Source organism: Paroedura picta, chromosome 6, assembly GCF_049243985.1.
Source record: "Paroedura picta isolate Pp20150507F chromosome 6, Ppicta_v3.0, whole genome shotgun sequence".
NCBI classification, from domain to species: Eukaryota; Metazoa; Chordata; class Lepidosauria; order Squamata; family Gekkonidae; genus Paroedura; species Paroedura picta.
Window position 1 is genome coordinate 25,208,088 of NC_135374.1, and position 27,012 is coordinate 25,235,099.

At 39.1% G+C, this 27,012-nt stretch overlaps 1 protein-coding gene and 1 long non-coding RNA gene across 2 annotated transcripts in view; one reads left to right on the top strand and one right to left on the bottom strand.

Annotated features, from left to right (window-relative positions):
- The window catches only part of LOC143839600 (uncharacterized), a 32,218-nt gene extending 9,980 nt beyond the window's left edge, over nt 1-22,238 (bottom strand). The window contains exons 1-2 of the long non-coding RNA XR_013231777.1: nt 21,807-22,238; nt 1,212-1,313 (exon numbers count right to left, since the gene is read on the bottom strand). This is a non-coding gene — a long non-coding RNA (uncharacterized LOC143839600). The remainder of the gene's footprint in view (nt 1-1,211; nt 1,314-21,806) is intronic.
- Nucleotides 1-27,012, top strand: part of B3GLCT (beta 3-glucosyltransferase) — a 79,444-nt gene that overhangs the window by 16,479 nt on the left and 35,953 nt on the right. Inside the window, exons 3-4 of the mRNA XM_077341822.1 lie at nt 4,328-4,367; nt 8,772-8,881. Of these exons, the coding sequence (XP_077197937.1) occupies nt 4,328-4,367; nt 8,772-8,881 (150 nt within the window). The remainder of the gene's footprint in view (nt 1-4,327; nt 4,368-8,771; nt 8,882-27,012) is intronic.

Here is a 27,012-nt window from a genome sequence, read left to right on the forward strand (position 1 = left end):
TAACTATATCAATGGACACTCTCACATTTTAGTATTCTAATATTACTGGAGCAGTTAGATGGAGCTTTGGGGACATATCACCCATGTTGCTTCTGTAATGTAAGAACTAGCCTTTATTCTGTTTAGTAATCCATGTTCCCATATTCCAGGGTTTGTAGTTTAGACACCATGTAACGTTTTGCCATTTCTTTCCAATCTCTGCTTAATAAGTTGAGCCAAACCTGTCCTTGTGTATTTGACACAGTCTAAGCAGAGTGGGCAAGCCCACTCTCCAAGGCAGATCCCTTCAATGGATGTCATAAAAGAAAAGATCTGCTTCACACCTCCTCTGATCTAAACACTATGAATGGTGGCACAAGTTGACTCCTAATTTCCTGAAGGAGCAGAATATATACCGTATGTGCGAGAAGATATTCAGGCCTCAAGAGGCATTCAAAGTCGAAGATAGCACCTTATACATAATGCCTTTCAGCAGAATTGAGTTTGTGGGAAGCAAGAGCAATTGGGTTGTCATTTCATCAGGAAAAATGTTCAAAAGAACTGCTTTTGTTCCCTTTGGAGAAGCTCACAGATGAGTTGCAAAAAAGAGAGAGAGAGAGAGAGAGAGAGAGACATCAAAATGTGTAAGAACTACAGCTCAAGTCAAACCTTTGCTTTCTCAAATACTCTTGAGTCCATTTTTATGTTACTTTGCTTAGAACGGTTCACATTATCATACCAGTACATTAGATAGCTTTACCAAAATAGGTAAGCATTTATAAGAAAGAGCACAGCTGTGATACATTCTTAGGTATAGGTGTTTGAAAAATCACATTCTCTTTGTCAGATTAATTAATTAGACAAGTAGTATCAATCATATGGTCCAACTCCTTGGCTGAGGATTTAAAGACTTCATCCTTGCCCTGGCATGCTTTCAGTCCCTATTTGTCAAAACAAGTCTAAGAGAGTATCCAGATGCTGAGATTCTTCTTTGTTTTCCTGTAAGAAGGATAACATTTAAATATCACTGGACACGAAGCTCAAGGTCTCATCCCTGGCCTTTTGAAACAGGGCAGCTGCAGAAGTAAAGCCATAGTGTCATCTATTGAAACAATGATCTGTATGTATTGATAGTGAGACGAAATCTCAATCTTGATTTGAAGGTAAAACAATTGGATTTATTGTTGCTTTGAAACCTATAGGAAATCCAAGTATTAAGTGCACTGTTTTACCTATTTTAATGACATGCACAACAGGTGTTATCTGTTCACTGGGAAACAGGTGGCAGAAATCCAGTTTGTATGAAAAGGTCCAATTCACCTTCCCCACATGATCTGAAAGTATAAAAAAACACTTATAGTTTATAGTACTTAGGTTAGCAGATTTCACAGAAAGTTTCATCAATATTTTGTCCATATTCTCCAGTTCCTCTTTGAACCAGGATTCCTTTGGCGTTAACAGTGATGAAAAAAATCGCTTTATTCTGGCTTCAGTTCACTTAAAGCTGTTTAAAACAAGAGTGTCTAGATACCAGTAAGATTTTCATTCCATTTCTGTTGCTACATGTAGTATCCCTTTTTGGCACAAACTTATCACCTATATTGATCTTCACTAGACAGCATCTGAAGATAGGGATTATTGACATCATATTTCTGATACCTGGCTCCATTATAGGATGAACATCTTCAGATTCAGAGTGTGACCATAATGCTTTTCTTATTGTGGCTTCAAATTTATTTATTTAAGAATTTATATTCTGCCCTGTCTTCACTACCATTTGAATTGTCTTCCTTTAAATTTTCTATGACAAATCTCCATCCTTTCTGATGCCCAGTTATCTTGACCACCTTCTTAGGGACTGTGGTCGATTTGTTGGCAGAGTTTCAGGCCATTTTAGTGTGTTCTTTCTTCTGGCATTGGCTTACAAATAAGGTGGGTTGCCCACCATTCCCTCTTGGCATGTATGTGTATATGAGTCCGTCATTCATAAGGCTTGACTCATTGCTGACTGAAAAGACTAATTTCCCAATTCATGTTCCACTCTGGATAGTCTTTGTCAACAGCTTTCATAGAACTTTGAATAGTTGAGACAATTATTAACCTTTTTTTGTATCTGATATATAAACCAACAACAAGTCTGTCTCTCAAGGCATTATTTAATGTTTGCTCAAATTGGCAGTGTGCTGACATCTTCCAGAGTGAAGTTACAATCTTGTGCAGTTGACTCTCCACCTGCCTAATGTTGCTGATGGAATGAAATCATTAATGCAACAGGAGAAAAATTAGATCTCTCAAATTCTGTAATATTGACATAAGCAGCAAAGTGCCTGAGACAAGTTTGTGCTGCTCTAAATATCTTAGACTCTATCAAAGCCAGCAGGATTGAGGGTGGGGGGTTGTTTATCAGGAATGGAGTTGCTGACTACAAATTTCTTTTGTGTCTTGGATTTCCCTACCCTTCTAGGTAGTTCTTGCAAGTACAGAATATTATTTTTCTAGATTGTCACTGAAATGGCTTCTTTAGTTAATTTTACTCTTGCAGCCAAAAATTTCTTCATTTTTTAGTTTCCCGTTTCCTCCTGCCTATTACGGGGCCATTTTAGTGTGTTCTTTCTAGTGTGATCGCATGTTTTTCATAAAGACCAGTACACAAAACTGAAGTGGGTCAGAGGATCCTCATTGCCAGATGATATACATGGGACCCCATTTCTGCAGAAATGGTTGACCTCTTAGCAACTAAGCAGTTAGGATAAGCTTGTCTCTTCCTGAACTGAGAATCACTGAAATAGGAATTAGAAACGAAGGGAGTAGAAAATTTAAAGGAACAGTCTGTTATAGCCAGTATACCTGAATTGTCTTAGAGTGGGGACTGCCAGCATCTCTGTGTATTATTTGCACTTTCAAAAAGAGCCTTTGTTTTTTCTTGAGATACTCCCAATGTTTATTTTATGAGAATGTCATTTAGCTATCTGCATGAAGGAATCTGGAAATCAAGAATCTGCTGAGAGACTCTGATACCAGTGTGGAAAGGAAGGAAATTCACTAAAAAGTGTTGTCATGTTCCAAAAGGAAGGCCTTAGCTACTTGGATTTGGTTCACAGATCATGTCTTGAGTATTATAGCACGACTGAATGGATGACATCATCATCATCATCATAGAGTTTAAAAGACAAAGACTGGATTAGTTGCTCCATTAGGACTCTTCAAATGCTTGGAATTTATGGAGTGCCTCTTCCTAACTTGTGCATTGGATAAGTCCAGTCATTTTGTCACCACAGCCGTACCCACTCCTTCAGGTTAAGGACGGAATAGCAGCAGAAATATTTTTAGAACTTGGTTTCCCGGGTGATTAGACCATGAACTCTGCTCTTAAGTACAAAGCTTAAATTCTGACTCAAATTTGTGAAAATTACATGGAATTACTGGGTTTTATTTCAGCACCTGCAGCAACCTTTTTGTATTTATTTAGACTTACCATTTAATTTGAATTTGCGGTGTTTTCCTAAGATTAATATAAATACTTCACAACAGGTTACATATCAGTGAGGCACTTCAGTGAGGTGTTCTTTCCATACTTATTTTGTGTGCCCTTTTGGTATTTAATCCCAGCTGACTACAACAAAGACATTTGAAGTAGTGAAATTGATTCTAATAATAAATTTCCTCTGCTTAAAATGTTAATTCTTCCTGTTCATTAGACATCAGCTCAGTTAAGATGTATAACTGTATAGTAGCTAAAGTGTGACTAGGAAAGTATCTGATTCATGTCCAATTTCAGTAACTCAGTAACATTACTCAGTTAGTAACATTAGGTAACCAACAATTCTCTTAGTTTCAGTCCTCATCAACAGTGTGAGATACCACAATACAATCAGAGTCCAGTAGCACCTTTAAGAAGATCATGTAAGAAGATCATAGTCTGACGAAGGGTGCTTACACTCGAAAACTCATGCCTTGAATAAATCTTTGTTGGTCTTAAAGGAGCTACTGGACTCTGATTTTATTGTGCTACTTCAGACCAACACGGCTACTCATTTGAATCTATCCAGTGTAAGATACCAGCACTGGCCTACCTTTTTGTGATGATTGCTGAGAATAATCTGAGAATAATCAATTTGAACCATTAAATCATGCCTTGAGAGACAGGATACTGTCAAATACTTCTGTCTTTGAAAGCTGGAAAATGATTTTAGTACTAATTATGGCTACTCAGGATCTTAAATTGTGCTACATCTATAGCATTTGATTCAGTGACTTAGCTTTGCTTGTACAGGCACATTATTTGCACAGTCATATGATGTTTTGTTTCTTACTGCATTGTCATATGATGTTTGGTTTCTTACTGCAGACTTCTGAAAAAAATGGAAACTCACATAAAATCAGCAAAGGTAAGTTAGTTTTTCTGACGAGTCAATAATGTTTATTGTAGACTGGCTGTGAAATCCTAAGCAGAGAAAATGTTTTAGAATTGTACTGGAAAATATGTAAAACTAATAGAATCACAGAATAATAGAGTTGGAAGGGACCTCATGGGTCATTTAGTCCAACCCCCAGCACTATACTCACATCCCAATCACTCATCTACTGTAACCTGCCACCCCTTTGCCTTCACAGAATCAGCCTCTCCATCAGATGGCTATCCAGCCTCTGTTTAAAAATTTCCAAAGATGGAGAACCCACCACCTCCTGAGGAAGCCTGTTGTATGGATTTGCCACAACGGGTCTGCCGACCTTCAGGGGTCTTTGGGAGCTCTGGGCAGGGAGGGGGGTCAGCAGTATTTCCCTTCCTGCCTTAATGAATTCAGCTACAATCTCTCCCTCCCGAGTGTGAGTCTCTTGTTGCTTCCCCACCTGGGAGGAGGAGGAGCCTGCATGCCTACTCCTGCTTTAAACCACCTCCTGCCTCTTCCCTCCCCAGTCCTTTTTCATCTTGCCTGTTAATGTGGGTGGTGATGGCACTTCCAATGACATGTCACTTCTGAAGGCATGGCCAGCCAACATCACTTCTGGGGTACCTCAAAGCCTAAAAATTATTTCATGGGCTCCTCCATGGTCAAAAAATTGAAAACAGCTGCATTATTGTCATATTATCCTGAGATTTAACAGCTAGCTATATTGCAAGGATCTCGCCCTAGGATATGTACTCCTCCTCCCCTTCTCCTGTGCAAAGTTCCTGTGTTCCCCTGTACTACTGTCGTCAGTCTTCTTTAAAGGCCTGTCTGGTATATGCCTCCATTAACTTTCCATTGGGCAAAGTCCTTCGATAACCACATGGGGCCTTTCTGCCCTGCTTGCTCACAAAGCCCAAAATGAATGATAAGTGATAAACCCCTGATAGATTTGTAAATGTGTTTCTGTAAAATGATACCATGTAGCATACACTGGACAATAGAATACTTAATAAGCATTATGATAGTAAGCTCTAAAATGAATTTATCTAAACACTTAGCCCCTGAAATTGTATTTGCATATCTCACAGTTAAGTCTTTTGGCACCTCCTTTCATCATAAGATTGTCAGTGGGTTTTAGCATGTGCTAACTTATTCATTACAGTGAGTACTGACATGAATAAAAAGCTCAGCAAACATTTCAAGGATAGCATTTTGTAAGTCTGTTGTACACTCTTCCAAAAGACAGCTAAGTGATTTTTCATTTTATGTTTGATTTTACAAGAAGCATACTTAACTGATTTACCAGTTACTTCAAATTAAAGAATATCAGTTTTTGCCTTTTAAGCTTAAAATAAGTCAAATTTAGATACCCATACAGCATATTTATAGCACTCATAATAATGGTACTTTGGTTCAAGCTTGCTTTGTTTCTAAATTGTTTTCCTCAGTTCATCTTGAATATCTTGCCTACAGCAGCAATCAGAAACACAGCCTTCTTAATTGGTAAAACTGGAAGTGTTTCTATTAGTTTGGAAAAACAGATGTATCAAAGAATTTTGCTGTGCTTAAGCAATTTTGTTTCCCACTCTTCTATCTGTCTGATGGAGGAAGCTACAAACATATGCGAAACTTGACTGTTTTATCAGTACTTATGAATATCAAAATTATTAAACTTAACTGATGAGCATTATGAGGACAAATCTAAGAGTTCATTGTATTTCTCACAAAACTGCACTAACAGTGTAATTGTCAGAACGCATTCTTAGGAGAAAGCTGTATTGAATGGATCTGCATAAGATTCTGAGCTGACATGTTTTGGATTGATAAATTAGTCCCTTCCTACTCCCAGTTCCTAAAGTATACTGTTTGTTCAGTTTCACAAAAGAAACAAATATATTCTTAAGGGAGAAGAAAGCTTCACATCAAAAACTGAGCAAAAGAAATTTGCTTATTTACATAGTGTTAAGGCAGCATAAGTAATACAGATACAAAGTGAACCTTTTATAAAATAGCAACTGCAGTTGAAGAAGAAGAGTTAGTTCTTTTCTGCCACTTTTCTCTACCTAAAGGAGTCTCAAAGCGGCTTCCAATCGCCTTCCCTTTCCTCTCCCCACAACAGACACCCTGTGAGGTGGGTGAAGCTGAGAGAGCCATGATATTACTGCTCGGTCAGAACAACTTCATCAGTGCTGTGGTGAGCCCAAGGTCCCCCAGATGGTTGCATGTGGGGGAGTTCAGAATCAAACCCGGCTCATCAGATTAGAAGTCCACACTCCTAACCACTACACCAAACTGGGTCTCTCCACATTGACCTTAAGACCTCTGTGCTGGAAGGCTGATGCAATGAATATTATATATCCCTATACCTAGAAAGATTGCAATGCATTTTACTCAACATATTTACAAACTGTGGGGTATCTGAACACCTACTGATACCAAGTACCTGCAAATTCGTGAGAAAATGGAGTGGTTGTAAAACATGCTAATCTGTAATGGGTTTTTATATTTTTAGGAATATTTGTATTTGATTTTAATGACGTTAGCTGCCCTGAGACCACTATCAGAGAGGAACGGCCTAAAAATCTCAATAAATAAATAGATTACAACAAACAGGAGACTCACAAGGACTTGTGGGTGGGACTCTCATTTTCCTTTCCCCCATTATTACCTCTTTCCCTTTCTGAAAGCTCTCATAGCTTCCCTTTTTCTCACCACCTACCAGCCAAACTATCTTTATCATAAGGTGACCAGATTTTAACATTGGCAAAGCAGGACACCATTGACCGGGGGGGGGGGGTTCTTGATTAAAATTTTGGTCTATATGGAGCAACAAAAAGTTTCATAGAACACATAGAACACAAAAATAGATTGCAATATATATATTTTTTAATTTCAACATAAGTACAATTTGCCAGGTACCCCCAGATGTCCGTCCAAAAGTGGGACAATCTGGTCACCTTACTTTATCAGGCCCCTAACTTTATTTTTTCCTCCTTCCCTACCCCTGGCAGCCTCTAGCCAGGAAAACTGTGGCCCAGTTGTACAGGGCTGGGCTCTATTACACAATGAAGAACCAGCAAGTAATCCCCCCCTCTCTAGTTCCTCTTTCCCTACCCTTGGAAATCCTCTTCACTTTCTCCTGTTCTCTCTCCTACTCACCAACCAACCTATCATTTATCTGCCTACCATATTCAGCTGTATTTATTTACTTCATTTATACCCCCATGTTTCTCTACAGTAGGACCCCCAAACCAGCTAACACCATTCTCCTTCAATCCATTTTACCTTCACAAAAAACATGTGAGGCTGAGACAATGTAATGGGTGCAAATCAAACAGGAAGCTTCCTTGTCAGAGTGGTAATTCCGTCCTTAATCACCCAGATCCTAGTTTGAAACTCAAACCATTACATTGCACTGGCTTTCACAGGGTGGCTGTTGTTGAACAGTAGCAAGCAGGCTTCGGTGAGTCAGGCAGTTTACATGATCACCTGACAGTTGCTGCCAGACTGGACTCCCTCAAAGGCCAGGGCAGCTCTGGAAAAATGGTCCTTAGTTTCACGAACAAAAGGATTGAAAAACTTGCAGTGGGGTTGTGGTTGCTTAGTAATTCCCACAATGGCCACAGAGTTTTTTGTGTTACAGGTCCTGTTCTTGTTATTTGTGATTTTTAAAATATCCTCAATGCGTTTTTTTTTTAAACTTCAGATCTTTAAAAAGTGGGGATTTTCTCAGGTTTCTTGAAAGAACTGTCTTGTCTGTTCATAGCTCCAGTCTCTGGATTGAAGCTATGTTGAGATTTGGCTATGTTGAGAATTGTATATATTGAGGATGATGATATGGATGCTTTGTGAAAAAATAGAATGGTCAGAAAGTATAAGAACACTGTGTGAATTGTTTTTTTTAACTCTGTGGGAGAAATTTGGATATATTTGTACTAGGGCGTGATGAATCATCCTTAGAAAATTTTTATCAGATGAAAAGTGTTTAGGTCAAAGGGTAATTACTATAATCCCAATACAGAAACAAAATTGAAATATTTTTCCTTGTGTCTACTATTTATGCTCTTATCTTCCACATCCCATTATATATGTCTGTGCACTGAAATCTTTGTGGCTAATTAGTGAACATATTCAGCTAATTGATCCTGCATTGAGCAGGGGATTGGACTAGATGGCCTGTATGGCCCCTTCCAACTCCATGATTCTGTGATTCTATAAATCCAAAGACATCTGAGGAATTTTATCCTTTGATCTAAAATGAATTATTTTCTTTTCTTCTTGGTCTCCAAAAGATTTGATACTATCCAGAGATCTTTCTTCATTAGTTAACTGACTAAATAATTGAGATTTTGTTCGTGTGGCTTTTGTTCCCTTCAATTATTTTTGTTTTTTGATTCACAGAACTAAAAGAAATTGTGTTTGTCATCCAAAGCCAAAGGAATTCTTTTCATTCAAAGAGAGCAGATGGCCTAAAACAAAATATTTTAAAACAGGCTGCAGTTCTTCGGAAGGTAAGAGTGGATACAGTGGTAAATCCAATTATTGTCCTCATATAAAACTTTGCATCTGAGAAATACAATACACTGTGGTTTTCTCCCATTTTAAAATTCTTCATTGGATGGTTCTTACCCATTTCACCTGTCAGCCACGTTCTTACCCATTTCAGCTGTCAGCCACCCTTCCTGAAGATTACAAAGAAAAGAACTTAACACTAATTTGTAGAAAGGTATCTGGAGAAAATCCTGGAAATGACAAGTAGTATAGGTACTTCATTCCTCCATCCACCAGACAGTTTTTCGTACTTCTTAGAAGGAGAAGGATGCACACTTAGATAATATATGTCTGCAATCAATAGGGAAGAATTCTATAGAGAATGTGTCAGAGGAATAACTGCATTAGTGTGTTCTAGCAAAATAAAACAAGTCCAGTGGCACCTTAAGACTAGCAACATTTATTCCAGAACGAGCTTTTGTGATTCAGAGCTCACTTCTTCAGATGCTATGAGGAGAAAATAGTTTTCCACATTTTAATAAGCAGAATTATAAAACGGAGGAGAACTTGGTATGGATCTCATCCTAAATCTTTCAGGTGTGGTTCTCTGAAAGAGCCTGAAATGGATTAGACATAATGGATGATGAGAGGTTAGAGGTTTCAGCCTTTCTAACATGCAGACTATTAAGTTATGGCATTTGTGTTAACAAAAAAGTGCTACAGGTGTGGGAGTTCGTACCACTGCTTCCCGGAACCTGCACCCCCTTTCCAAATGTTTTAATGTTCATGGTGTCTTGAACAAGTTTCACAGTCATACATGTGTGAACTCTCAGTGAGCGTATGTGTGTGTTATGCAGCCTAACTCAGGATACATAAATTATTTCAGCAAACTTTTATTTTATTTAAAAACATCCTTGCCTGTAAATCTGTTCACTGCCAGATGTGAACCTGCAAGGTCTGAAGCCCTGTCGCTGGGTCTGATTAACCTGGGGACATGATGTCTAGGAGTACACATACTATTTTGTACGTAACTGGTGGAGAAGTACTATAAAGTTCCAGAGAGGACAGAATTTTGTGGTTGGCAGAGCCTTCTTTGTGCAGTCAGGCAAGGCACAGTTTGGTTGAATGCTTCATAGCTAAAGATTCTCTTTGATCCGTGTAGGCTTTGTGAGGTGATTCCTTTTCTGTGTATACATAATCCTAACTTGCTTTAGGTAGAGTTGCTGCTTTTCTTTCTAATGATATTTCCCTGTGTATGGTTTTAAGTGGGAGAAAAGCATGGCAAAAATAAAACAAAATGCCTTAGAAATGTTCTGCTCTGTTCCTGAATGTCAGTGTTCGATGGGCATCCCATCCCATAGATTATATATTAGATGCATTTAATATTTAGAAGGATCACTAAATTCAGTCAGTTGGAATCAAAATCCAGTGCTTTATCCATTGAAGAATGCGCAACGATTAGTGGGATTTGTCGCCCTGCAATTAGTCTTGTGAAGGAAAAGCAGCAATCAGGAATTGAGAAGTGATAGTTGGGGAGGGTAAAACTAAAGAAAATGAACAATGAGATTTCATAGAAAAAAAGGAACATTTTAAAAGTTAGTATAAACCAGATAATGTTGCAGTTAATCATTTAGAATGAATTAGTATATTGATTACTGTTAAAATTAATCAAGTATCAGGGTAATAAACTCTTTTGACCTAAGTGCTGAAAAAAGTTCTCAATATTTACCAGATTTCAGCAAACAAAATTGGGGAGGATATTCTTCATCCATTGGTTTGTCTCCTCTTAAACTTGGAACCAACTTAAATGAGAGGAAGCGGATGGAGTCTAAGTTAATTGCTCTCAGCATTCAACAGTGAAGAGCATGATTGTTATACAGCCTGCTAAAATATCTGGGCTTTTTGGGTGGGAGCCTTGTAGTTGGCCCTTGGTTACCCATTACAACTATATCGGATTCGTGGTGCTTATATTTTTTGTTTACGTCCATGTCAGTCAGGAATGGTATATTTCATTGATCATGTGCTCCTATATTGCCATTTTTACCTGGATAGTCACACCAAATATATTTTGCCAATATTATCCAAATTCCCTGGTAGAACAGACCACTTTTGTACTTGTCTTCTCCTGGCTGATAGCTCTACTGAAATTACTTTTTAAGGTTGCAAAATATTGCGCAGCAGCTTGCTCAGTAAGGCAGAAGAAACTGACTGACTCCCAGTAAACTTATTATGGTTTTTATGTATAGATTTATTTGATATTAATAGTTTTGTTGTGTGTTGTGTTATCATTTGTTGTGTGAATGACAGCTGTATTTTTTGTATGTGTTTGTATGCTGATCTTGGATCGTAATAAAGCAAATGATTGATTAGTGGTGGGGAGTTTATTCCAAGTTTTAAAAAATGTCCATTCTGCAACTTAGATGGATATTGGAAATCTTTGACAGCGTAAAATATGGATCCAGCTATGATGCCTTAATGGCGTTTCAGAGCCTGATTCCACTTATTTGTCATATGCTTTTACCTGTTGGAAGAGGAAAAGAATGTCAGATGAGAAATCCTCTATGTCTGAGATCCATAGAAATGTGGAATCCAAATTTTTTAGTATAAATTTTATTCAGAAAGAGAAAGTCATTACAATAAAAGAAAATAGATACCACATGTTTAATTTACAGAACCATGAATATAAAGCTGATATGTCATAATAGATCATATATTGTCCCAGAATACTTATTCCCCCTGCGTTTATATTTCCATTGTTTTCATATATCTCATATAAAGCAGTTATTTTCTTCTGTCCCATTTTATCAATCAATATATTGCAGTATTGGACTCCATGTTCTATTAAAATCTGATATATATCTGTTTTGCATCAAATATGTAAGTTTTGCCATCATTTTACTTGTCGATTCTGTTTTGCTATCATTTTATTTGTACATTCTGTAAGATCTGGTAAAGATTCTTTGTTCCATTTTGATGCAAATAAGATCCTGGCAGCTGTTACCATATATTTAACAAGTTCCCTATACATTTTATTACTGTTTGGTACTATATTTAATAACATGTAATTTGGATCTATTTTTTCAATATCTTTGCATTTCATCATGAATCATTATTCATTGCTCTCTTACAAGTCCCCCACATATGATAGACTGATGTATTTATTTCATAACATTTCCAATAATTTCCACTATAGCTCTTTTTGACCTTTACTATATATTTTGAGGCAGTATACCATCTATAAAACATTATATACTAGTTGCCTTTTAATGTTTGACGTTCAGTAAACTTCAGTTCATTGAACCACAATGCCTCCCATTGGAGGCATTCTCTCCAAATATTTGAGCCCATTTTGTCATACAATCTTTGACTAGTTCTGTTTCAGAATCATATTGCAATAGCAATGTATAAAATTTTACCAGTAAATGTTTTATATCACCCATTATCAGTTTTTCAAAGATAGTTTTTTTTCCTCTCAACCGGCTTTCTTTCATAATTTGCTCTTTGGTAATAGTTTAACCAGTGAATGTTCTTCTCTTCTTCCTTGATAATTTGCCATTCTTTTACATTCCCTTGTTTATCTGTCACATTCTTGCAAGTTAGATTATCTTTCTTGAACTTACATCCTAATAAGTATTGGTTAAAGAAGTCAGTGGTGAAATTGATAGACTTTCTTTGCATTTAAACCATATCATTACAAACTGTCTCGTAATATGTTTTCCATCTTGCTTCTGAACTCATTCTCAGTGACTTTTTAACCCATAGGTAATTACGAATTGCTTCTTGAGTATCTGTTGCTTCTAATTGGATATTACTTCCCTGAGGGTCAATGATCCAATCTGTAATCCAAATAAAACACTACTGAACATCTTTATTTTATTTAATTATTAGATTTTTAGACTGCCCTCCGGCAAGCCGGGTCAGGGCAGTGTACAAAGTTATATATAAAATACAATAATTAAAACAAACATAATTTGTTTTAAAATAATTTAAAACTGATAACAAACAATTTAAAACTTATCCAAAAGTCAGGCTGGTCTGGGAATAAATAGATGAAGAGATAGATGGACAGATGGACGGATGGGTGAGTGGGGCTATAAATAGGTTGATAAAGATGAAGAAATGAAGAAAAAGAAGAGTTGGTTCTTAGTCTCTGGTTTTCATTACCTGAAGGGATCTCAAAGTGACTGCAATCACCTCCTCTTCCTATCCACAGAAGAGAGGACTGTGACTGGCCCACAGTCATCCAGCTGACTGCATGTGGAAGAATGGGAAATCAAACCCGGTTCTCCATATTAGAGGCCACTGCACTTAACCACTATACCAAACTGGCTCTCAGAAGTAATAGCTCATCTGTGCTGCTGAGCTTGAATGTAGTGTCTAGGCCTAGAGATTTCAGTGGAAAGGAACCTTGATTTGGGGATCAGTGGGGAAAACACCTAATCTAGAGAAAAGGGTGGTGGCAGGTTACAGATGAGCCTTTTCAGCTTTTAACATAAAATCAGCTTTCTAAATATAGCCATTCATTTACCGTTGCACTCGCAGTTTCACCTACTTTAATAATTTAAAATGTACCAGGTTACCACTAGATGTCAGTATTAGGTACCTTGTTAAAATGTAATTGGTTTTTGCTTTGCAACTTTATACAAATATTATGCAAATGATGCTAGAAAAACAGTTAATCTCAAATGAAGATGTGTTAAGTATGACAACAGAATGTGCTTATGTCTGCTGTATTCTGTGATTAACATTTCAAAAACTGTCCTTTTCATAAATATGTATTGCATTTCTATTTGTCCAAGAACCATAAGGCAGCATAGGAGTTCTCTTCCTCACAGCTTAGGTTCCCAACAACATAGTGGCTTAGGTACAACTGAGAGTCTGGCTGACTCAAGTAGTATGCATGGCAGTATGGTATTTTGAAACCTTGTCCCCCTAATGCTCATCTAACACTAAAAGTATCTGATTGCCTATAGCAGGGTTATACAATATTAATCCAGTAGGTCAAGTGGTCCCTAGCCCATGGGAGGTGTGCCTGGTCTTGGCCAGGGCCTTTTTGGTCTTGGCCCTGACCTAGTGGAATGAGCTCCTGGAAGAGCTGAGGGCCCTGCTGGAGCTTCCACATTTCTGTAGGGCTGCAAGATGGAGCACTTCCGCCAGGACCTTGGTCAAGGTCAGGGTGGTTAAGATCAGTGGGCCTCTTCTCTGAACAGCCAGAACTTCAGGCCACTCTCTATACATCTCTCCCTGAGGCACAAGTTGGGGGTATGATGAGTGGGAGTGAAGGGGTGAGCAGGTATGTATTTTTGCCAGCAGGGAGGGGTGATATATTAAGATTATTGTTTTTACAGGGTTTTAATCTGTAACATCTCAGGAGCCAGCTAATCTGGGAGTTATGGATAATAAAGCTAATATAACAACAACAATAATAATCTGCCTCAGAGGGTAAAGCAGAGATAGGGAAAATCATAGGTGCCCTCCATAAGCATCTTGGAGGAGGGGTAGAGTCATGTACCTAAGAATGAAGCTAGCAATCTGTAGATGCCAGTTTACCCTTTTTGTTTTATAACGTAATTTGGTAGCAAGGACAGGAGTGGTAGTTGCATGCCCCTTTGACCCTGCAGCAGTCCAGAAAACATCTGGTAGTTCTCTTGGTTGTCTTGAGAGCCAGTTTGGTGTAGTGGTTAGGAGTGCGGACTTCTAATCTGGCATGCCGGGTTCGATTCTGCACTCCCCCACATGCAGCCAGCTGGGTGACCTTGGGCTTGCCACTGCACTGATAAAGCTGTTCTGACCAAGCAGTAATATCAGGCCTCTCTCAGCCTCACCCACTCCACAGGGTGTCTGTTGTGGGGAGAGGAAAGGGAAGGCGAATGTAAGCCCTTTGAGCCTCCTTCGGGTAGAGAAAAGCGGCATATAAGAACCAACTCTTCTTCTTCTTCTTCGCTAAAACCACAAGCATCTCTTTACAGGAACAGAGAGAGTCATCAGTGGCAAAATTCACTTGTGATACTATTTTAAAAGTTAATTTCACTGTGTTACAATAGTAATTGCTTGTAATTAGCAAATATTAAATCAGTTAATGATTAATCTTTTTTATTTTAATAAAGCTGATGATTTGACCACAGCAAAAGATGATTATATTTTTCTAAAAGACTGAATCCTTGTCTTAAGATAAAGTGTACTGAGTTCCCATTTGCTTTTTAATTAGCTTTTCAACTTTAATCATTGCCCTTTATTTAAAATGGGTGGTTTGCTTTTTGAGGGGGGAGCGCATTCATATTTGGATATGACAAAATGTCAAGTTTGAAATACAATAATCAGGTATGCCTTGGAACTGTTGATCATGAAAACTATAAGAGGATGGCACCTTTTGCTTTAGTCATAAACATTGCCTATGACCTTGATTTGGCCATGTGCTTTAGTGCATAAATACTCGAATTTCAGAACAGGATCAGGCAGAGTTGCCTGAAGCTCAGTCCTTCTGGGTAGGGTCCATGTGAGGAAGTGTGTCTGCCCACCCAGCTAATGTTCCCTGGCCCTAAGGATGATCCAGGGTGTGGGGAACAAGCCTTATGATGGAGTTGAGAATGTTTAGCTTGGAGAAGAGGAGGTTGAGAGAGTACATGATTGCTCTTTTTGTATTTGAAAGGTTGTCACGTAGAGAAGGGCAGGGAGTGGTTCCTGTTGGCAGCAGAGGATAGGACCCACAGTAATGGGTTTAAACTACATGTAGAATGGTACCAGCTAGATGTCAGGAAAACAATTCACAGTCAAAGTAGTTCAGCAGTGGAATCAATTGCCTAAGGAGGTGGCAAGCTCCTTAGTCTTTAAGCAGTGGCTGGACAGATACCATGTATGCTGTAGGCTGACCCTGCATTGAGAAGGGTGTTGGCCTAAATGGCCTATATGGCCCCTTCCAACTCTATTGATTCTGTGTTGAAAAACAGTCATGCCAAGAATATTCTCTCATTTGCTGTTTATGCATTTTTTCCTTTATCATTGTTTTAGATAAAGACAGAATACTAAGGCTTTAGAGAGGCAGATGTTTGCATCCTTGGGCTATGGAAGCCTGTAAGTATTACATGTTGATTCATAACCAAATGCAACTGCTTGCCGCATTATTCTCTTCACTAGTGTTTCTGAAATCTCTTAAGTGGGAATGATAGGCAACTGGTATCGCAACTGGATAATTAGTGAAACTATAATAATATTTTATTATCTAGACTAGATAGACTAGAAGCAATTGGGTCAATTTTATTACAATCGTTCAGACCAGCATGCTATAGGACTGGGGCTCGATGTCAAAAAATCAGATTCAGACCTTGCCGGACCTTGTAATGGCTGTGGATGAATCACTACCATAGCCTACCTGAGAGGGCTGTTGTAAAACTGAAATGCTACCCTGAGCACCATGCAGGAAAGGCACGTATGTAATTGTGATTAAGGGGGAGAAACTAGTGACAGGCATTAAAAATTGCTGTTGAGCGATGTCCAGTTTACAAAGTTGTATAGGAACAAGTATTTCAGATGAATGTTTCCTAGGAGTTAGATTTTATGATCTATCCTAACGAGCTTTCCAAATTGGGTTTATTATATTTGCCATAAGCATAATTATCAGTAATTTTATATAGTTTCCATCTGTCTTGCTAGTAGCTTGTTAATTTTTAATAGGATTCATTTTTACTGCAGTTCGTTCACACTTACTTGGATGAGAAAGCAGCATAATGAAGACATCATGTTTCCTGCTAGCTTGGAGATGTTAATTGCTATAAACAATATTGTTTAGTAGAAGTGGGACAATACGAGGTATAATTGTACTTCTGAAAACATCTCTTTACTGAGAGGGAACATCTTTTCTTTAAACAATAAATAATCTATATAGGCATACAACACACTGAAATAAATTGGAGCAGTGCAAGTTATTACAGACGTCTGCATATTTCATGCTTCTGCAGTGTTCCCCAAGGATCATACTTCACAAATGGCAATCCACAGACATGGCCTCCTCCATAAGTTATTTTGAAACAGTGGGAACGTCCAGTTCAGTTAGCCATATGGGGAAAATGTCCCCATTGCATTTTTGCTAGTCTCTTTCTTCTGTTGCTATATATAGATTAACCCATAGAGAATTTGCTGAGTATGATTTAACAAACATAAGGCTAGTATGTAGTTAGTATTTATTCATTTTAGAATAGTCTGTGAAAGCCGCTGCAGTATTCCAGTCTATGGAACTCGATTTCAGGTGAACCTAGGTACCTGGCCCATACGGAATCAGAGCTTTGGTCTGTCAAGGCTAGTGTTGTCTGCTGACTAGCAGTGGCTCTCCAGGGACTGGTAAAGAGGCCTTTCCATCACCTGCTTAGCTGATCTTTTTCTCTAAAGGTGCCAGTGATTGAACCAGGGACCTTTTGCAGATGCTCTACTATTGTGTAACTCCCCTATCCCAATCCAGTTTTATGTCCTAATTATGAAGTATCTTTACCTAAGGGACAATGAGGGACTGCAATCCTTTTGCTCTTCCTGCATCTCATTCTGGTTTTAAATACCACCAGGTTTGTTATTCTGATGGATTGTCTATCAGATTTAGGAGTTGGGTACACCATTATCTTTTGGTTCTGCTCCTAGCTGGACAGATTCAGTAGGTATAGTTGTTTACAAATAGCATCATTCTGTCTCTCTTTACCTTTGAGTCCACTGAAATAGGGGACATTCTGACTAGGAACTTGGAGGTAGTAATGATTATGCTGTTAAAGTTCCATCCAGAGAAGAGGGGGTATTGATTGCTTAAGCAAGGTTAGTAGGGTTTCTCCTTTTCTAAATAGATTCCACACCCCCTTAAAGATCAGGCGCCGTTAAGGGATACTTAAATATAGTGAATGCAATTGGGGGACCTCAAATCTATCTCCATAGCTGGATCACAGATAGCATATATCGTATATAGTGCTTTTCAGGAACTTCAGCTGTGGCACCGACGCTTCTAGACAGAAATAATCTTTTTATTATTATTTAGTTCCAGTAACTTCTAGGTCAGTTATTGAAATGTGTTGCGGTGTAACATTTCCCTCAAAGACAGTTAAAAACTGACCCAGAATATAGCAGCCAGACTAATGATTGGCCAAACCAAAGAAAAAAAGAATCCACATAGAAACCCTAGTATGTGAGAGCTGTAAACCTATGTGATACTTAGAAATAGAGGTTTTAAAAAAGATCAGTCAATATATACAATCATTATTATTGGGAAAGTTATCCCTGAGAAATATTTCCTTTTGAAAATGGGTATAGTACCTGGGAGCTCGTTTTGGTTACTTCTGTACACTTGGTTACTTTTGGAGACTCTATATTAAAACAGAGATATTTTTGGACTTTTAAAAATCATTTATTATTCAGCCTGTGGATTATTTTTTTCCTTCGGTCTTCAGAAGAATTGATGGTTCTGTTTAGCATCAGACTAATAATTGGGCCTGACCATAGAAAGCATATTCCCCCAAGTCTGAGATAATTTTAAAATGTTGGGGGTTGCTTGCAGTTTAAGTTTCTGAAATATTTGACTTTATGTTCAGGTTTGAGGTATTGGTTGTTGTTAATTTATAGCCTGGCTTTCTCATTGGGTGTAAATCAATGTAATCGATCGGACGAGACATCTGATATGCAGTATAATGGACTAGGATTACACAGATCTGGAACAAATCAGAGTATTAGACATGCTATGTTAAACAGTGCAGAAAAGAGCTTTAGATAAGTAATCCAGTGAGAGTAGGATACAGCAGACAAATAAAACATACTGTACCCAGTATTATAGTTCACAGTCCTGTTCCCTTTATAGCATCACACTCTTGGGCCATAATATAGCCTTGTTTTCTGTATGCAGATTCCCTCAAAAGTGGGAGGCAAAATGTCCTTCAAGTCCTCAGCATTACCAACCAGCATTATTCAAGAAAACTGGACCATGGCCCCAAATTTAACAGGCCCTTGAACAAACTGACCCCAGTCATTGTAATTGTACTTTCATTATTCCTTGTCAGCGGTGCCAGAGTGGCTATGACACCAAAATAGCAGTGGAGCATGTGCTGCCTATCCACTAAAGCAGGGGTAGTCAACCTGTGGTCCTCCAGATGTCCATGGACTACAGTTCCAATGAGCCCCTGCCAGCAAACGCTGGCAGGGGCTCATGGGAATTGTAGTCTATGGATATCTGGAGGACCACAGGTTGACTACCCCTGCACTAAAGAACCCCAGGTTTCAAACAAATTGGGCTACAGGGGTCAGTTCCACAGGCCCCTGAATAAGGTGTTCTCGGCTGTTTATTTTTCCAGCCTTGTAAATAACGTAAGAGTTCTTCCCCCACAAAGGACAGAGAGAGAACTCCAGTTCTCTGCAGCTTATCTCCAAAGGTATTCGTCTGGAAGCACTCTGTGCTCCTCTCTTGCAAGGATTGATTGAAAGGGAGAAATACCATTGCTCAAGAAATCAGTAGATTGGAAAAAAAAAACAAGCACATATTGTAGTTGACAAGCAGCGGGCAAAGATGAAAAACAATACAGCTTGTTCTGGGGAGGGTTTTTTTTTGTAAAACCTGAGAAGCTTGGGTTTATTTCCATTCAAGGAAATCACTGTAATGAGCTAAACCTGCAGTTTCAATGTAGCATCTTCAGCATACCCCTAGAATTCATTACTGGAGTTCAGTCATAATCAGATGCAGTTCTGTGGTCTGTCAAGTCTCTTCATATCACCCATTGTTCACCATGCATTTCAAGAATGACTTATGATCTGGCGAAGAGAGTTTTGATTCTCAAAAGCTTATAGCTTGAAAGTCTTGTTGGTCTCTAAGGTGCTACTGGACTCGAATCACGTTGATTATGTTTTCATAAGGCAATTCATTTCAAAATAAACTAGAGACAAAAGGGGGTCAAGGAAGAATCCATAGCACTTATGTGAAATTTGAAGAAAGAACTTTTTATTTCTTACTCTGTGTTTCTATTTGGAAAAACTTTGAAATGATGAAATTAGTAAAATTACCTAAAGTTTCTATGTCCATTAGGTGTCCTGGGTTTATGAAAACACATTTTGACTTTGGGGTCTGGATTTATGCTCTTCAGATGCTCACTCTATTATCTCTTCAGAATGCTCAATCTATCACTGGATTAAAGCCAAGCGGCCAGGAGTATAAAATGATTAGATTGTTATAAATTCTAGTTACTTTGTATTTGCTGCAGGCTGTGTAGACAATTTGGCAGCATGCCTGCAATTATGCTGTTCATTTAAATTCAGATTATAATTTGAAATACTAAATGTATTTTGGTTTCTGTTGTTTTTTTTGGATATAGAGTTCATTGCCAGAACTGTAGTCTAATGAAATTCTGTCTCTTCTATTAAATATAGTGATACCACAATGAAATTGCAATAGTGAAATGATGCTAAAAATCTATAATTGCCATGCTATCATTCACCCTAAAAAAATAGGGATTTTTTCTTAATTTGCATACCATGTGGGATAGGGAATCAGGGTGGGTTATTTAAAGGAGTAGGGGAGACACTTTTAGCGTTGGATCCAGACTAACTTTTGCGGGCGTAAGGATTTCCACCCACTCAATGTTATTTTCCCAAATCCCCTCTCCCATTGCAGCCCAAACTGTCCCCCCAGTCATATTCTATGGGGGTTCTTTTCCCCAAGAACATGATTTGGGGGGAACATGATTTGGGACTGCCATGGGAGAGGGAGGCAGAAAAAAATCCCATTCTTTGAGTAGACATCCTAGTACCCATGAAAGTGTCTAGTTCAAATGCAGGCCTTGAAGTTCCATTGGACATGAGGTAATAGATTCAATCCTGGGCCACATACAGAATAAGCAGACGAGTGAAGGAACGGTCTTCTTTCTGTGTCACCACTGTATTGCAGAAAAGTCTACAAATCATTGATGTGAAAATTCTCAAAAAGCTCCAACAGATGGGAAAAAAGGCATTAAAATGCCCAGTCTTTATATTCTTTGAATCCTTCATAGCCAAAGGAGGTGTACTATCATGCTTATAAGCCACAGAACATAATTAAAGCTACAAATACATATCTTTAAACACTGACAAAGTTAATGTCAAACCTTTTGAATCCATGGCGTAACTTTTCTGTCATATAAAACAGCCCTCTTGATGCCTATTATATCAGCATGCAGGGTGGGGAGCTGCATGCATTAAGAAGAGATCTCCCTTTTCAAAGTTCCATCCAGACAAAGTAGTACTCAGGCACAGCTTAGATTTCCTTTACTAAAAGCAGCCTCTCTGTTTCACTTGAAACAGGACATTACCCAAGCAGTGTTTTCCTCACCCCCTGCTACCACTTCTGGAGAAATATTGTGCATGTTGGATGTCAAGAGAGCACTCCTTTTTTATTTAAAATGCAGAGACGAGTTTAGGAGGAATAGGAACCCATTCATCTGCTTCAAAGGGCAAAGTAGCCTTCACACAGACACTTTGTGGAGATAGGTAGTTTCCACTATCAAGTTAGCATACACAGTCCAAGACGCCATGCCTCATTGCATGGAAAGCTCACTCCACGAGAACTCAAGCTTCATCAGCACCTTTGCTGTCCAGGCTTTTGCTGGAAGGAATCTGTAAAGCAATACCTGGTTGATACTCTTGACATTTATCAGGCACTATTCTATGGATGTGGACGCCAGGAATTTTATTTATTTTTATTTATTTATTTGCAGATTTATATACCGCCCCTCCCAATAAACACAATAATGTCATAAGCAAACAGTACGGTCAATTTACATAACGTTTAAGATAATTAAAATCTATCAAGACTATTTAATGAGGCTGCTATGTGTAAAGCAGTTTTGCTGTTATTCTTCTGCTGAACAGCTTACACCCACCTGCTCTGCAGGTGAGATCATTAATCTCTTGTGTGGGACTGTACAGAAGCCACAAAGATGAAAACAGGGTTGCATTTACCTGTAACTGTTGTTTATGAAGTGGTCTTTTGTGCAGGCACATATCCTTTCCCTGCTCTAGGCTCCTCTGCTGACTTCTATGGTGCCTCGTGGCAGTGAAGGGACAATTGAGGGAGGTGAGTTCTTTATCTCCATCATGTGACCCTTTGGGCATGAAAAGTAGGGCTTGAGACGGGTGGGGAGCATTCCTATGCTCTTGGAAAATGTTGCAATCTCAAAAGCTCATCTCCTGCGGCAGGCCTGTGATTGCACAGTCCCCATGTATGCCTGCCCAGAAGACCACTCAATGAAGAATAGTTTCAGGTAAATGTGCAATTCTAGGTAATTTCTAATTAATATAGTGCACTTATGCTGCTGAATGTAAGCCACTTGGCCATATACATTCTCTGGATGTGTGAATAGATCCAAGTATCACATGTAAGTCAGGTTGTACACATAGGAAGAGTGAAGAGAAGGATAATAAATACATACATATATATGCCAGCTTCATTGCTGATAGCAAAAAAACTATTCTCCCTCAGATAATGTTGCAGAAAATATAATCCTAGCTATCATAATGGTAAAACAGAAAGGAAAATTTCTGATGCTGAGTATGTAAATACGACCAGGATTTCAGCAAGTCTTTTCAAAGGAAATCAAAGTATTTGTTGAAGCTTTCTCTCACGTATTTTCCCATATATTTATTCTTAAAAGACTGCTGAGATAAGAAACACTTGCTTTTCTACTTGAAGGGAAGTGTTTGACGTGGAGCCAAGCACGCATGGCCTTTTAGCTATAAATAGATGTTTTTTTTCCTCCATTGATGCTATGAAATTCTCCACTGATGATAGAAGCAGTTGATATTTTTATGATAAAAACAAAAATGTTCATGATTTATAGGACTACTAATGAAATAAGTGGAAGAAATACACAGGTTTGAAAACTGTTGAAAGATAAGTACATGAAACTAATGTAAGCATCAAGAATTCATACTCCCATTAAAAACCACATAGAGCTGACAAGAGTCTGGCTGTGGTTTTTGTTATTTGACTTTTATGAAATGTATGGTCAGCCAACTGAAGTATTTTTTAAAAAATTAACCTTTAATTTCTTTTGTCAGGAACTGTCCACAGAGATCCTGTGAATTTACCCCCACTGTGTGATCTCACTGTTTATCAAAAAATAAATGTCTAATATTAAACCTTCCACTTGATTTATTGAACTATAAAGGGAAATCAGCATTGATTATCAGAAGGTGATATTGTGTCTGTGTTTGTGCGTGTGCACACACGTGTGTGTGTGGAAGTGTGTAAAACTGGTCCATAGTAGCTAAGAGGAATGAGCTGTGATTTCAGAGGACACATGTGCATTTGCTTCATTTATATCCTGCCTTTCCCTGTAATGAAAATCAAAAGTGGCTTATGTCATTCTTCACAACAACCCTGTGGGATAGGTTAGGCTGTGTATGTGGCCCAGGATCACAAAGCAAGATTCCTTGGGGATTCAAGCCTGGGTGCCCCAGATCCTAGTCTGACACTCTGACCACTACACCACATTGGATATCAAATCTCCCTTTGGCCACAAACACTTTCTTACATCACTCCCTTGTCTGCAGTCTCCCTCATAGGGCATGAATGCTTGCCATAGTATATTAAAGTATCTGGGCATTGGGAGCTCTCCATACATGCTTTTAAACATTTATTTAATTATTATAGGATGAAGGTTTTTTGTGAGACATAGGCTGCTGCATACACCAGCGTCCCAAGTCAGAATTAAATACAAGATACAAAAAAACCAAAACACAGCCACAGCTGTCCTGATCTATGGATCATGTATCCAACCTTAATGTTGGTAAAGTTCATTCATGTCAGAATTTTCTCGAGTAGGAATGGTGGTCACTCACCAGACTTGCAGATCAGTTATTTATTTAAAAATGTACTTTGACGTTATGATCAGTCATCGCATTTTCATGATTTTTAGTTCAACTATCCCGTGTCCTGATATCATTATAATACTTGTTAATATAATACTAGCAGCTGTCAAATGGAACGAGGAAGTGAATTTCACATCATTATTTATTTCTTAATTAAATTTTTATATCGCCCTTCCCTCATGGACCCAGGGCTGTTTTCAACATATATATTATGAAACATAGTCACAGCCATAAAAATAGTAGTTGTAATTGTTAAAATTATTACAGTAATAAAATCCTGTGTTGTGATATATATTCCTGGGGTTAGTTTGCATTTGCTTAGGAGTATATGCCTTCCTCAAAAGTCAAGGTGGGAAGATGGTAAAGTGCCTGTAAAATACTTTGGCGGCATATGGTGTGATAACCTTATCTACCAATGTAGCTGTGTGTGAGTAGGGAGGCCAGTATCTTTGGTGTTTTATGGGCCTCAAGCCCACACCGGGTGGAACAATTCATCTTGCAGGCCCTGTAGAACTGTTAATCCTACAGGGCCCTGAACTCACTGGGGAGGTTATTCTATCAGGCTGGATCCAGGGCTGAAAAAGCCATGGCTGTGGTTGAAGCCATCTTTACCTCTCTGGGGCCAGGGGTCTTCAGCAGATTTTATGAGCTGCAACGAAGACTCCCTTGAGGGGCATAGGGGAGATAGGTGAATCAAGCTATGAAGGAAAGATGCAGGAAGCTGCCAATTTTGGTACTATTGTATTTATTTTCGGTAATATTTTGTTCTCTCAAAATTTTAAACAAGGCCTACTTCTAAACTTGCTGATCTTTTCAGGATTTGCTTGCAGAGTAACCCCATGCTCCTCTGTCCATCTTCAGGAATCTCTTGCCAATTGGCATTGAACTTGTTTGTGTTTTAGTTTTACTGCTTAGCGTTTAAAAACCTGTAGCGCTCTAGAGTAACAGGCTATATTTCATGGCTGTTTTTGCACAGTAAGCAGAGACAAATCCAGATTTGCTGTGGAGCGTCCAAGCTTGCCCTGATCCTCTTTTATCCTGGCCATGGGACTCCCCTCTGAGGGAGCTGCAACTGAGTTCTGGTTTCCAGCCCAGATTTTAAGAGCCACTGTCTCGATGCAAAATGACTATGCTACGATTTCACAACCCCCAATGAAGCTTTTAGACAGTGATTGCACAGACTTCTTCTAATGTTTATGGGTATTCACCATTTAAAATGTTTGGTTAGCACAGAGCTTGGCCTACAACAGGAAACTTTGGGACAGTATTTAAATTTTTAATTCATTCCATAAATAGGCTCAACATGTGCTGTTTAAAAAGCAAAGGCTCATAGAAAAATACAGCCATGGATACTCTATATATTCTGTTTTCCCCAAATATTTTCTGAGTTTTAGAAAACAATAGCAATTTATTGTATTAGAAAACAATAGCAATTTATTGTATCCTTAAAGGTACTTTTTGGCTAACAGAAAGAAATGACTGTTCACAGCTCAATCCTTTTTTAGATGTCAAAAGCATTTCTGTCATTGCTGCTATTGTACAGCCGATTTGACCTTCTTTTTGAACCCTTTCGTCTTTGATGTCTGTCAGAAAGAACTTGCTGAAAGAACGAATAAAAGCCCATTATGCACACATTTTCAGCATTACTGCTGTGACGAGGTTATTTAAACAGCAATCAAAAGACATTTATTGCTGTTGATATAGTGCAGGGGTAGTCAAACTGCGGCCCTCCAGATGTCCATGGACTACAATTCCCAGGAGCCCCCTGCCAGCGAATGCTGGCAGGGGGCTCCTGGGAATGGTAGTCCATGGACATCTGGAGGGCCGCAGTTTGACTACCCCTGATATAGTGTATCCAAGCCTAGTTCACATGGACTCACTGGACAGACTCTTGTGTGAGGCAAGACTAGCATACTAGTAAATAAATATACACATATTTACATGTTATTGAACCAGACTGTAGGCCAACATATTCACCCTGTGTGCCTGTATTTGAATATAATCTCTGCAATGCAGCACAGAAATCCCCCGATGATTTCTAGCTTCAGTGGACCCAGGCTGTGAACGGAGTCAGTTGGAAGCAATATGCTTGGGGCAATCAGTGAGTGCCCTTGGAGGCAATATGGATCAGCTTGGTCTTGTTCAGCTTCCTGATATATTGGAGAAAACTAATGTGACACCTGGTGAGATTTCATTAGGTTGCCTCGTAGGACAGATGCCACAGAATCACTTTGGCTGTGTAAAAGAAAATCATAAGCCTGTTGATTTTACAGTAGCGAATGTAAGAAAATGAGTTTGAAATGAACTTATATGCATGGACGGGTGTCCAGAATTGTTTAACTCTATTCCAGCTACTATTTTGCTGCAAATTGCCTGCTTTCATTCAAGTATGTTACTCTTGATAATATCTGAAGAACATGTTATTTCAAGTAAGACTGCTGTGACACTGAATTGTACCCATGGTTGTGTTAAACTGTGTTATAGCCAGGTTAAGCCTGTGCTTGAGAGAGATATCTTTTGAGTCTTACTTCAAGAAAGATACTTCCAGGAAATGAAGAGACAGACACCAGATTCATGAATTTTATGAGTTTTACTAGTGCACTAGCAGAAAAGCCTGTTGTAGAAATGGGTGCTAGCCTTCGCCCCTGCCTTGCCCCAGGCAGGCCTGCTGAGGCAGCAGCAGGGCTGCTTGGGGCGAGGGTGAGTGCTAGTGGGGGCTCCCTTCCTCCTTCCACACCCAGGGAGGCCTTGGCAGGGCTGCTCATAGTGAATACTGGTGGGGACTCCCTGACACCCCCCTGACCCGGCAGCCCTGCTGAGGCTTGGTGGGGCTGCTTGGGGCAGGGGCAAGTGCTAGAGGGGGCTGCCTCCCCCCTGGTCCAAGCAGCCCTGCTGAGGCCTGAAGCCACAGTGGGGCTCCTTGGGGTGGGAATCAGCACTGGTGTGGGCTCTGTCCCTTCCCCTCCAACCCGGGCCTGCAGTCCCAGGCTCTCCTCCCTCCCCCCATCCCCTCTGGCTCCTGCTGGCTGGCTGGCTTACCTTTAGCAATCAGTCCAGTAGAGCAGGCTGGAAGAAGTTGGAGGGGGATGCAGCCAGGAGCAGGACAGCCTGGCCAGTAAGGTAGGTGATGAGTTCCAACTCCTCCCACCGACCCCAGTTGGGCTTTCTTTATGTTGCAGATGAGCTCTAACAAGGATTTTCTTTTATTCTGATTCAGAATTTCCAAATCATACCCCACCAAAGAAAAATGCATAGTGAAATATATCTTACTTAAACTAAAACATCCTAGTTTATA